The sequence below is a fragment of the Camelus ferus genome, chromosome X (genome assembly GCF_009834535.1).
Source record: "Camelus ferus isolate YT-003-E chromosome X, BCGSAC_Cfer_1.0, whole genome shotgun sequence".
NCBI classification, from domain to species: Eukaryota; Metazoa; Chordata; class Mammalia; order Artiodactyla; family Camelidae; genus Camelus; species Camelus ferus.
In genome coordinates this window covers 16,512,468-16,525,667 of record NC_045732.1, presented here as the reverse complement: position 1 = coordinate 16,525,667, position 13,200 = coordinate 16,512,468, and the positions used below count along the sequence as shown (strand labels likewise).

At 40.1% G+C, this 13,200-nt stretch overlaps 1 protein-coding gene across 1 annotated transcript; it reads right to left on the bottom strand.

The window, feature by feature from the left end:
* Nucleotides 1-267: 267 nt before the first annotated feature.
* LOC116662194 (FUN14 domain-containing protein 2-like) lies at nt 268-12,297 on the bottom strand. Its single transcript, XM_032475644.1, has 2 exons — nt 12,202-12,297; nt 268-1,371 (listed from the first exon to the last, which is right to left on the bottom strand). The coding sequence occupies exons 1-2, from the start codon at nt 12,295-12,297 to the stop codon at nt 637-639; spliced, it is 831 nt and encodes a 276-aa protein (XP_032331535.1). The 3' UTR covers nt 268-636.
* Nucleotides 12,298-13,200: the final 903 nt, after the last annotated feature.

The window sequence follows — 13,200 nt, the reverse complement described above, 5'->3', positions numbered from 1 at the left end:
CCCTAGGTATTACCTTAATGCCTCTAAATGATTCGCCAAGTCTGACATCCAAAATGTACCTATTGGGTGGTTTCCTTAAAGGCCTTCCCACCAAGCACACCTCCAGCTCAGCATTATGTACCTTCAGGACAAGGTTGTTCCGTGTTCAGATTTCTCAATTATAGTGTGTATGCTGCCATTTTGTTGGGATAATTCTAGCCAATCTAAAATCTACTAAAAAATAAAGTAGACACCAAGATACCAACATCTTTCATGCTTAAAGGCAAATGTATTCAGCCCCCTTCCAAGCGGCACGTAATCAGGTATCCTAAGCGCTGGCTATTTCTCTTCCAAATCAAGTTGGAGACAACTTGTAAGGATCCACTTATCCTCCACAGCGAACCATCTTGCCCCACGTTCCGGGAAGCAGCTTAAGTAGGGAGAAAGGAGCATTGTCGCTGCCCTACAGGTTAGTCAAGTGGGGAGCGGGCTGGGAGGAGAGCTAAGTCTACGATCTCTTCCGCCGCCATCAAGCTCCCAGTAGGGCCGCATCACCTTGCACTGTGGGGGAGATGAAGGCAAGCGAGAAGGGGAGGAGAGACTGGGTGTCCTACGACGGAGTGAAGGGGCTGCAGGCTGGAAGTGAAGTCATCCTTTTTAGGATGACATTCCCAGCATAAAGCCCCCCAAAAATCCACCAATCACTATAACATTCTTCTTCACAAATGACATCACCTCCTCTGCTTTGTTTTTGACCTCCTTAGGTATCTGGTTGCTCTTACAGTTCTTCAGCTGCTCCTTGGCTTTTTTCATGTCCTCCTCCATTTGCTGCCAGTCGACTTTGATGTACCCGGTATGGTTTGCAAGCTGAAGGAGAATAAACCCACCGCCCACAGCTGTTGGAGCCAACTTTTCAACCTTCTGGAACATGAAACCCGTGCACCATCCAGTGACTCCTCCAATTAACAGCTGGGTTGCCACGCTATACCTTTCGGCTGAAGGCCCAAATTCCTGCCCAAGCAGCTGGAGCCACCATGGCTGCTTTTCAGCCGGTCCCGCAAGGCCCCGGGACTGAAAATTTCTCTTGACGTTTCTTTGACTGGCCGCAGCCATTTCGGTGAGCTCGTCTTGGGATGACACCCGCAGGGGCTCGGCGCGGTAGGATGCTGAGCGGGGCGCCGCCGGCGCCGGAGGGTGGCTCCCGGCACGAGGGGCAGGTGTTTCCGTTCCCGCGGCGGCGGCGGCGGCGGCAGAGGGCGGGCGGGGCGCGCAGCGGGCCCTCCCCACCCCGCACGCGCGCAGCCGCGTCACAAGCCCCAGCGGCCGGGTCACAAGCCAAGGGGTCACAAGCCCCAAGGCTCCTGAGCTTTTTTTTTTTTTTTTTTGATAAGGCTAAATGTAACTATTCACTCTCTTCCGAAGCTGAGAAATACCAAGGCATTCAACAGACACTTCTTTGGTTCTACATGCTACATCTAAACATGTGATTTTAACAGGACTCTCTAGTGAGATGAAAAAGAACTTCGTATTTCCTGTGAGGTATCAGAAATTCATTCCTGACTCCACGGCTGTGCTGCTTTTCCCAATCTTTCAGAGCACATCTGAGCTGGCCCCAGTGGAGGGCTGAATTAGACTAATACGTCCCTATTTTAATGAGAACCCAGGTTCAAACAGGCGAAAATGCTGTTTAAGTCATTCTAAGGCCACTTGTCCGTGACCATCTTGCTGGAAAAGTACACTTTCTAGAGACAAACCATCCGTGGCTCGGGCCCCATGGTACCTGATTTACCGCTTCCCTGCTGTCATTTACGAGAGCCTTGCAGTCAGCCATCAGCCGGGAGACAGGTCAGCGGCTTTCCCCTTCCTCGGAAGTCTTGAACTGTCGTGTCCTTTCAGTGTCTTCAAAACATTGACCTCACAAGAAGGCACTTCACTCAGATTTCAGAGCAAAAACACTTTATCCAGCATGGGGCTGGGCTCATGAGGCTCAATGAGATAGGTAAATGCCTGGGCACATCCCTTTTTCCCGCTTGGTTTGTGGAGCGCACGTTGGCTCGTGGACTTGAGTCCCTGCAAAGCCCACTCGTTTCCTTACATACGATTCTCGAATAACTCACACCACACGTCCTCCCTACGCCCCACTGGGTTGACTCCAAAAAGGTTATATGAGTTAACTGATGCAGGTTCAAAGACAGCTGAGGATCCTGGGAGGAAAGATGACTTTTGACATCTCAAAAGGTTCTTGGGAAAATTTCTCATGAGGGCAATGACTCAAGGTGGTCTTCTCCAAATTTCTAATTCTTTCCATGGCAGCTCTGGGAGGAGAATAAGAAGAGGGACTTATCTGGACGGTTGGCAGGGCCTCAGAGATATGTTTGCAAAGAAATTAATATTATCTAGAGGAAATATTATTGGTGCACAGAAAAAAATGTGTAGGGGATCTGATGGAGATTGGGAGGGAACTAAAGCTCCCCCGACTTGTTAGCATTCCACCCCCACCTCTACCCCTGCTTTTGGCACTGCTGTTGAGTCCTCTGAATTCCCAGCTTGAGCAAGCTTGTATAGACCTCGAATCTGGCTGGTCATTTTGCAATGCCTAAATCTGACTTCAGTGAAGAACTGAATCGTTATGAGAGTATGAAAAAAGTAGACAGCAGCGGGTAACAGGTGCCATTAGTATCTTTAATCAGACTTTTCTAGAAGACCCACTTGCTGCTCTTGGCTTAGTCAGGGCCATTTTTTCTACTAACTTGTCTTCACCATAACACATTCCACAACTGCCCTAGGCCTCAGTAATTGGCCCTCTTCAGACTTTCAAATTTATTCCTACAATGAAAACAGCTACTCAACTTAAAGAAGATGTGAAGACTTGGCCTGTGTATCCTCGTTTTCTTCCAAGCTAATCGCTTAGACACCTTCATGAAACCTCCAACTCTCAAAAAATAAATAAATAAATAAATAAATGAATAAATTGAAAATCATTGGCCTCTATCATTTTCTGGCATGTAACATAAGATACTTTGTGTTGTGTTTTACCTATTGATGTTATACATTATAGTAACCAACAGATTAATAGACATTTTGATCTTTGACATACAAATCAGTGGCAAGGATTTACAAAAGAAAATGGAAACTCTTATTGACTGCTCATGGGAGCAGAGTTTCCCAAACTATTCGTGGTGAAGAATCAGGTTCTTTTATTCTTTGTCCTGATAAGAATGTATTATATTACGGATCAGACTCCACATGCAGCCCTAAATACAGCAATTTTCCTCAATATATTTTAAAAACTATAACAATTTTTTACACATATCCCTCATATGTCTCTTAAGAAACTTTTCCTAAAACATTTATTTTCACAATGAAAAGCTTTCGATCTTACTTAACCTATATTCTCTAAATGGATTCTTTCCATAATTCTTTTTGTTTTAGCAGTATTAGTATTTAAAAAATAAGCAGATTTTTAATCCAATAGGTTTGTCAAGTATAAAAATCACATGTTTCACTATCATGATGGAATTTGATGGAAATATCAAATTATGATAATTCTAAATACTTGCTCTCTACTTCTGAACTTATCATAGACCAGTAAGTAACAGTTCATGGACTAGATTCTAAATTTGTGGAGAAAGGACTAGTTGAAAGTATCTCTTAAAATTAAGCAAAATTAAAAAAATACATATGCTTACCTTTTACTTCAACAACTTGCTGGTTCAAGATACAAGGAAACAAGTTGGAAATATGTATTTCTAGGGAAAGGATGATTAGAGAATGGCCATGTGGTAGAGTAGTATATAGCTGTTGAAAAAAAATTTATATTGGGCTTACATTATTCAAACGTGCATATGTTTGAACAGTACAGAACAAAACTATAGAAATACTTGTATTCATATGTATGTGCATGCATAGACACACCCCTCCCACTGCCTTACTGCAAATGGCTAACAGGGTTTACCTCTCGTGATAGGATTGACGGGAAACTTAGACCTCACATATTTTATTTTATAGCAAGTAAATATTTCTGTTTAGAATCCTTCTCGGTCCGTCATGTGGAACCCAGCTGACACAACTGTTGCAATTTCCACTTATTCCTTAGTATGTCATCAATGACAGACAGTAACATGCAAGGAAAACTCAAGTGTCTGTTCAAGGCTGGAGCAGAAACTCCAGGCTTGTGGGAGGGCAGAAGTGTCTAGACACGTGGCCACATCCAGACAGAAGCAGGTCTAGTCTGTTAGGGTCTCCCTAGAATCCAGCATAAGACAGATTCTTTCTGGCCCTGATCAAGTTCCCTGCTCCGTGCCGGGGAATGCAGAGACCAGACCCAGGGTGTTAGATGTGTTTGCACAGGGTGAGCTAACTTCACAAAGAGCGGACCAGCTGCCTAGAGAATCCACACAAAATATGAATGATGTCATTTAACCAGCACCCACATTATTAGATGAAGAACTAAACTAGGACGCAGGATCCCATTAATTCAGAAAGAAAACAAGCATCTCTCCCCCACTGTATTAGTTAATAAAATTCTAGTACAGATATAGAAACAGATATAGATTATTATTGAAAGTGAGAAAACAAAAAGTATTATTTGGAGGTGATATAATTGCCTATTGAGAAATTCCAAGATAATTAAAAAGTGGTTATCTTTATGGATGTTTAGTAAAAAGATAAGTGTGCAAAAGTAACCAGCTTTCCTGTCCTCCCAGAAGTAACAAACTGAAAGATACATGAGGTATTGGAGAAACAACACTCTACCACAAAATAGCCAGATATACCATGTTAAACAGCCACGTAAAAAATGAATGCATGCGGAATGTTACAAAATTCACTGAGAGAGTTCAAAGAAAATATGAATAAATGACTATAGCCCATGTAATGGGATGAAAAGACTGAATAGTATAGAAGTATGTTTTTTCCAAATTAGCATTATTGATTTAGCACAACTCCAAGAGTAATTAATTATGCTGCATAGCTAGGTATTAAAGCATAATATAAATTTTAAAAATTATATCAGTAGATCCTGGTTCAACACTACCCTTAGAAAGAGAGACATTATTTTATCGTTCTATTTTGTGTGAAACGGGAACAACATGACACTAGCATGCAAATGGATATAGTCATCAATGGAAACAAAGCGATGGTACAGAAAGAATCCTAATATATATGAGAAGATAATATATAATAAAGGAAGCATCACAAACCAATAGTCAAGAGATTATTCATCAGAGTTAAAAATAACTAGCTGGGGGAAAAGTGTCATATTTAGAGTTTATATCATACAAAGAACAAAATGCAAATGGTTTTAAGAATTGCAAAATATAGAGGGGAGGGAGATAGCTCAGTGGTAGAGCACATGCTTAGCATGCATGAGGTCCTGAGTTCAATCCCCAGTACTTCCATTAAAATAAATAAATAAATAAATAAATAAATAAATAAATAAATAAATAAATAAATAAATAAACAAACCAACCAACCAACCAACCAACCCTATTCACCTCCCACCCAAAAAAAAAGAATTACAAAAAATAGTGGGGGAATGTTGATAGTTGATTGGAGTAGGGAATGACCTTTTAAGCATAAGTCAGAAAGAGAAGTTGGAGTAAGATTATTATAGAATAAAGAAATAGGATTATTTCCTTAAGAAAATAAGAAAAGGAATAAAATGATTATATTTGACTATACAAAATATATAATTTATTTATGTCAAAAGGATTATAGATTTATAATATATATCTATAATTTTAAGTAGGGCTTCTCCCAGTACTGAGTGAATATTTTAACTTTTAGAATTGTATCAATGTTTTATATCATGTTATAAGATTAGAGCATAAAAACCATATTTTTCTCAATTACTAGAAGAATTTGACAAAAGTAATTGTGATAAAAGCTTCTAGCAAGCAGACCAGGAATGGAAGGGAATTTGCTTTACCTGACAAATTACATCTGTTACCAACGTTCTTAGCTGATATTGTACCTCATCAGAAACTTTGGAATCATTCCCAGTTACGTCAGGATTGAAAGAATAAGCTCATTGGTCAATTCTGCATTGGCAGTTCTAGATAAGCAAAGAAATAAGAGGTCTAAGAATATTTAAAAAGGAGATAAAACAGTCCTTATTCATAAACAATATGATTATCTCCAAGGAAAATTCAAGAGAATCTAAAACAAACTTTTAGACTGATAACTAAGTTTGGCAATGTGCTGGATACAAAACCAACACGCCAACATTTTTCACATCCCTACACAGAGTAATAACCAATTAGAAAATGTTTTTGAATAGCGTTCTCATTTTTTATAGCCACAAAAACTACAAAATACCTATGAATAAATTTATACAAGATGTCCAAAACCTTTTATGGAGAAAATTACAGAACAGCACTGAAGAGTGTAAAAGATGATATGAATATATGCAGAGACATAGCAGGTTCATGGAAGAAAAGACAAGACCAGGAAGATGACACCTGTCCCCATGTTCGTCTAGAAACGCCATGGAATTAAAATAAAAATTCCAGCAGGGTTTTCCATGGAAGTTGACAAGCTGACCCTAACATTTGGATAGAAGAGAAAAGAGACCATAATAGTCAGGGTTCTCCAGAGAAACAGAAGCAATAGGTTACAAAAGCAGACTTACTACGCAGGACTGGGAACTGGCTGATGTGATTATGGGGGCTGAGAAGTCACACGATCTGCTGTCTGCAAGCTGGAGATGGTAATTCCAGTCTTGAGAACCAGGGGAGCCCATGGCTTAAATTCCAGTCCAAAGGCAGGAGAAGACCGAAGTCCTCACTCATATATGTAGGCAGGATGGGAACAAATCCTCCTTTCCTCTGCTTTTTTGTCCTATTCAGGCCCTCAACAGATTAGATGATGCCTGTCCACTTTGGGGAAGGCAATCTGCTTTACTGAGTTCACCAACTCAACTGCTAATCTCATCCAGAAACATCCTCACAGACATACCCAGGAATAATGTTTAATCTGGGCACCTCATGGCCCAGTCAAGATGATACATAAAATTAACCATCACAAGAGTTAAGACATAACTGGAGAGCTTGCTTCACCAGATATCGAGACTTTGTAAAAAGATACAGTAAGGCAGACAGCATGCTATTTGAGTTGGACAAAATTCAGAGACTTGATGCGGGACATAGAAGACCCTACAAGGCAGGGCGGAAAGTATGCACTAGTCAAGGAATGAGTCTGGAAAAACTAGTTATCCTTCTGGAAAGAAAATTAAGTCACGATCTTGTCTCGCAAAGACAAATTCCAGACAGACTAAATATCTAAATATACAAAAGAAACCACGAAAACTTCTGGAAGAGAATAAAGGAAAATCTCTTTATGACCTTGAATCAATCTTAAGGATTCCATAGACAAGCACAAGAAAACAAAACCCTTAAGGAAAAAGTAGACAAATATAATTACACTAAAATTATAAACCTAAATACAACCCCAAAACACCTTAAACAAAATTTAGAAGACAAGTTATAGACAGGAAGAAGATATCTGAGTGCGCGTAATCAGCAAATGTTAGTATCTAAAATATGTAGAACATTTTTACAATCCAGTAAGAAAAAGACAAATATCCCCAAATGGGCAAAATGTATCAAGAAGCAAATTCAGAGGAGATAATCTGCATACCAAATAAATGAAAAGTTGCTCTATTTCTTTAGTTATTAGGAAAATACTATCTCATAGCCAAGGAATTGGCAAAATGAAGAAAAAGGAGCTCTCATACACTGTTGGTGTAGGTGTTACTTGATACATCAGGATGGGGTGGAATTTCTCACTCTACCTCTGTGGATCTATAACCTAGAGAAAGTCTGATCTGTGTGTAAGGAAGGACACAGCCGACTGTTCTTCAGAGCATTGTTTATAATGGTAAAGAATGGAAATAGCTTAAGTGTTCATCAACAGAAGAACAGGTAAGCAGATTGTACTATATTCAGTCACGGAGTATTAGAGAGCAGTTCAAAAGAGGGAAGTAGAGCAACGAGGGTAAAACTCATCAAAACAATGAATGAAAGGCAAGCTTCTGAATAACACCCCATATGATGCCGTTTTCAAAACTATGGTCTTATTATGGATACAGGCACACCTGGTAATAGTACAAAACGTGGAAATGGATACTGGGTGGGGTAACCTTTACAGCAAGAGGAAGGGAATAAATCAAAAGTGGAAATGGAGAACAGCAAAATGTTAACATTCGGCAGACCTGAGTGTTGAGCATGTGGATGGATGTCGGTTATACCACTCTCTAGACTAATATATGTGTGAAGCATTTTATAACAAAAGTCGGGAAATTGTTGCCTGTGCTTTATAAATTTCTTCCTGATGGTAGATTTATGGTAGGAATTTTATTTCCCCTAAAACACTTGCCATCACCTTTGCTCCAAAACAATAGCTACTCCTTGACTTCTTATTCTATGACCTGGACACTTGATAGTTTCTCAATCTTATATACAGTAAAAATAAAAACATCTTTCGAAAACTTTATTATTCTTGTTTACACATGATATAAATTCTAAGCTAAAAACTGTGTCTTTGCTGTGCAAACACAATTTCAAGTATGTCTGCCTTTCCCTTCTCAGCCCTAAACGAACTGTAGCTTCTAAGTTGGTCCTGGATAGAAATTCCAGGGCCACCAGTGTGTGCAGCTTTCCAAACACCATGGAAACATAAGTGATTAGGAAGCTCTGGAGTCGTCCTTATCCATCAGTGGCCAGAATTGTAACTGGAGAATTATGAGCTCAACAGTGTGTGGAACAAAGCTAATTCCTTCTAGTCCGTGTATGTTGTGAGCATAAAACATCTTGGACATAGTTAACGTGTAGCTTCCATCTGGCATTTTTCATATTATGTAAAATTGTTATGTCAGCAACAGATGGTAGAGCTAAGTGTTGAGATTTTACTTATGCCCAGTTATCAGGTTTGCAAATCTGAACATCAAACAGTTCACAGGTCTGTGGAAATGCATGAGGTGCTAGATTTTGTCCTGTTGTGAAATATTAATTTCTTATCTGTTTCTCCTCTTCTTCTTCCTAACAATCCTTAATTTTCTTTTGCCATCCTGAGCTCCTGAGTTGACTCCTTGACCATTAGTTCAGCACACATTTTCAGTAAATTGAAGGACTTACAAGCTCGTATGAGTAAAGTGTTTTTATCTTCTCTCTGTTGCTTGATGTGACCAAAGAAGATGCTAGACGTGATGTTTTCCAGCAGCCATTTAGTGAACATGAGGAAACCTTAGCTTTAAGATAAAGCTGGTGCTGAAGACAGTGGAAAGGAGACTCAGAGAAAGTGTGAGTCTTTAACCTTATCAAGCTGTTGATTACCTATCAACTGCCAAACCTCTCTGGACATGGTTTTTGTTAGATGAAATATTCTCTTGTTCAAGTCTGTATGAGTCGAGGTTTCTTTTACTTAGAGCCCAAAGCACTATGATAAAAGATGGAGAAACTTTCATATTCATTAACTTAGAAATCTCTTGCTATAAAACTCATGAAATACAGTTGATCCTCGAACAGAGCAGGGGTTAAGGGCACCAACCCTCTGCGCAGTCAAAAAACCCACACGTGTAGTCTGCCCTCCAGAAGCACAGTTCCTCTGTATTTGCCATGCCGTATCTTCAGATTTAACCCACTGTGTGCAGATCGTGCAGTGGTATAGTAATTACTACTGAAAAAAATCTGCATGTAAGTGGACCCACGGTGGTCAAACCCATGTTGTTCAAGGGGCAACTGTACAAAGAAAAGGAACCACAGACCTGGGTCAAGAGCATTTGTCTTCCTACTTCCCAACTTGGAGGCCACTGTGTTCACTGCCTTTTACTGTCATTCACTGACGAGGAAGGAGCCCTGAAATCCAGCCTAGGACAGCACACTGATTTATAGTTCTTACATTTGTTTAGCACTTGACAGTTTTTTTCAAACATTGAAGTATAGTGCATGTATCTTTTGGAATTAGAGTTTCCTCCAGCTACATGCCCAGGAGTGGGATTGCTAGATCATATCATAAGTCTATTTTTAGTTTTTTAAGGAATCTGTTGCGAAAGGCTCTTTTTGTGAGTTACGTTACCTGATTCTGAAGTTACCTGGCGAGAAGAATACACTAGCTGATCAATTTGTGTATTTGGGACTAAGTCCTTTATAAGAGGAATGGAAAAGTGGCTTTCAGATGAGTTTCACTGAGGATATAATTAGTATCTGATAATAAATGAAAATGAGTCCATGCAAAATAAAGACACCATTTAGAAGGCTTCCAACACAGCATCATGCTATACGACTGGACTACTCATACTGAAACGGACTTACCTGAACCTACATTCCCAAGGTCTTCTGCTTCCTCTCCTCTCCTCTCCCTTCACTTCTGACTACGGTCATCTAGCCCTTCAAACATCCCTGCAAATACTACCAAATCTGTTCCTGGGTGGGTGGAGGCAGCACGTCGTCGTATTTAAAGCATGATTCTAGATCTAGGTTTGCAGATGCAAAGCCCAGCTGTGACCACAACTCCTTGACGTTGGGCAACTTATTTAATATCTCTGTGCCTTAATTTCTTTATCCACAACATGAGGATGACATTAATAGTACTTACCTCTTAGGGAGGCTGTGAGGAGAAAATGAGTCCATATTTGTAAACCTCTTGCAACACTGCCTAGGAGACGGTAAGTTTTACGTGCTTATTAAATAAAATGCCCCTGTGTCTTTGTATGTGTTTTTCCTTCTGCTCCGATGTTTATCCTCCACTCGGTCAGCCCTCATCCTGTCCCTTTGACTTTCTTGACTTATTGAGGTATAACTGACACGCAATAAAGTGTACGTATTGGAAGTTTTGACATAGGTATACGTTCATGAACACATCAGCACGATCAAGATAATGAACACTTCCACCACCCTCAAAAGGTTTCTCACGCCCTTTATAATTCCTTTCTCCTCTCCCTGTCCCCTCTTCCCCCACAACTGCTAGTCTGCTTCCTGTCACTAGAGATTTGTTTGAATCATGCAGTTTTATAAAAATGCAATTGTATGACTGGATAAAGACGATGTGGTATATATACACAACAGAACACTACTCAGCCATACAAAAGGATGAAATAATGCCATTGGCAGCAACATGGATGGACCTAAAGATGATCATACCAAGTGAAGGAAGTCAGAGAAAGACAAATATATGATATCACTTATAGGTGGAATCTAAAAAAATGACACAAATGAACTTATTTACAAAACAGAGACTCACAGACATAGAAAACAAACTTATGGACACCAGAGGGGAAAGGGGGAGAGGAGGGATAAATCAGGAGTTTGGGATTGGCTGATACAAACTACTATGTACAGAATAGCTAAACAACAAGGTCCTACTATATAGCACAGGGAACTATATTCAATGGCTTGTAGTAACCTACAATGAAAAAGAATATGAACATATTTATATGTATAATAGAATCACTATGCTGTATACCAGAAATTAATACAACATTGTAAAAAAAAAAAAAAAAGAAAACGCATTGCTGGGGGATGAGAGACTCCTAACAGGAGATGGGCTTAAAGACTTCCCACCCATCTGGCCAAAGCATTCTGTGTTACCATCTCATTATTCCTGCTTCATAGTAAAATTTGAGAATAAAAAAGGGAGGTTCTATGCTCCCACCGTTTAATTTATAAGCTATTTCTTATCTTTCCCCATTGTGCCCCTTTTCTCTCCTGACTGCATTTGCTAAAGAAACACATGACTGTCTAAGCAGAATGCCAGAAGCAGGTCAACAGATGACTGTGACAAAGGAGCAAAAGAAGAACTAAAAGCCTCCCCTTTCTCGATGTTATTCAGCACAGAAGAGTTAACACAATATGCTGTAGATGTTTCATCAGAGGGGTCTTGCCTTGATCTGGCATTTGCCATTGCTTCTACTCAAACAACAGGAACTGGCCGATATGTCTGAGTAGAAATGTTCATATGTTTTCCTAATTAAAAGGAGCATGGATCACTTCAAAATAAACCAGAGCAATTACCTTCTGAGAAAATCAACTGTGTCGCAGCTAGGAACACGTTAAGAGTTTAGCCTCTGTGCACAGACTGGGTTCCCAGGCTCAATGAAGGTATCCTAGATGGAGCAGTGGGAAAGACTGCCATGTTGAGCCTGCTTAGAGTTGAGTACGGGAGGTTGAGGTCAACCTTATCAACAGCATATCACGAACTCCAACTGGATTTGGAGACTGGAGCTACCTCTCCACCAAGGTGATGATTTAGCAGTTCTTCAGCCTTGGCACTGTTGCTATCTGGGGCTGGATCATTATCTGCGATGGGAGCTGCCACTCGCATCGGAGGACGTTTATAGCAGCATCCCTCACTTCTCTGTACTAGATGCCAGGAACACTTCACCTGCCCCTTGAGTGATGGCAACCATAAGTGTCTCCAGACATTGTCAAGTGTCCCCTGGGAGCAAAATCACATACCTGGTTGAAAATCATTGGTTTTGATGAAAATGGCCATGAATGAATGTCACCCTTGCATCATGCCTATGTTTGTGCATTTTGATTACAGAGATTTACTGTTTTTTCAGGTGTTTCTTCTAAAGCTTCTGTTTGAACTTGTACACCAGCACGAGGAAATGAAAGAATGCTTTTAAGGACCTCCTGTTCTCTCATATCCTTCCTTCTCATTCACACCTGCCAGGGTTTTTTCCCCCTCTTCCTATTGAGAAATAAGCATTGTCTCATTGAACTGAATTAGGTTGGGTTTACTCTGCTTTCCTGCTGCACTAACTCAATGAGTGCATACTTCTCCATAACAAAAACTACTTTCTGACAGATGGTTTAAACTAGCCAGGCTTCATTTAATAAAGCATTCCAAAGGGTTTCGTTTGATAAAGCATTACAAGACTGAATTTCCTAAGCATCACAAAAGTGCTAAAGGGATATATGAAAGCTTCTTTCAAGAAAAAGGCTGCTAGGCTCTAGCGCCCAGGGCTTCTGTTTCCCTGAGGACTTTCTGTAGCTTGAGGGAAAAGCAGAAACTCTCCAGAAGCATTCTTTTTGGCCTGAGCCTAGCTGGGAGCTAGAAGCTTAATTAATGTTTACAAAATATTTGAGATGAAAAACACCATTAGCTCAAACCACTGCTATGAAAAGTGTTAGTTTCAAAATCTCACTGACACATTAGCATCTGTCTTAACCAGCCAAGGGAAAGAGAAAAGACTAGAAGTACCAAAGGGTGACAGAGGAA

What these genes read in the sequence shown, in the direction of transcription:
- LOC116662194 (XM_032475644.1), bottom strand. Translation starts at nt 12,297, where the DNA reads ATGCGAGTGGCAGCTCCCATCGCAGATAATGATCCAGCCCCAGATAGC. An exon ending in ATCATCACCTTGGTGGAGAG is followed by an intron (nt 1,372 to 12,201) that starts GTAGCTCCAGTC and finishes AGTTACATTTAG; the next exon opens with CCTTATCAAAAAAAAAAAAA.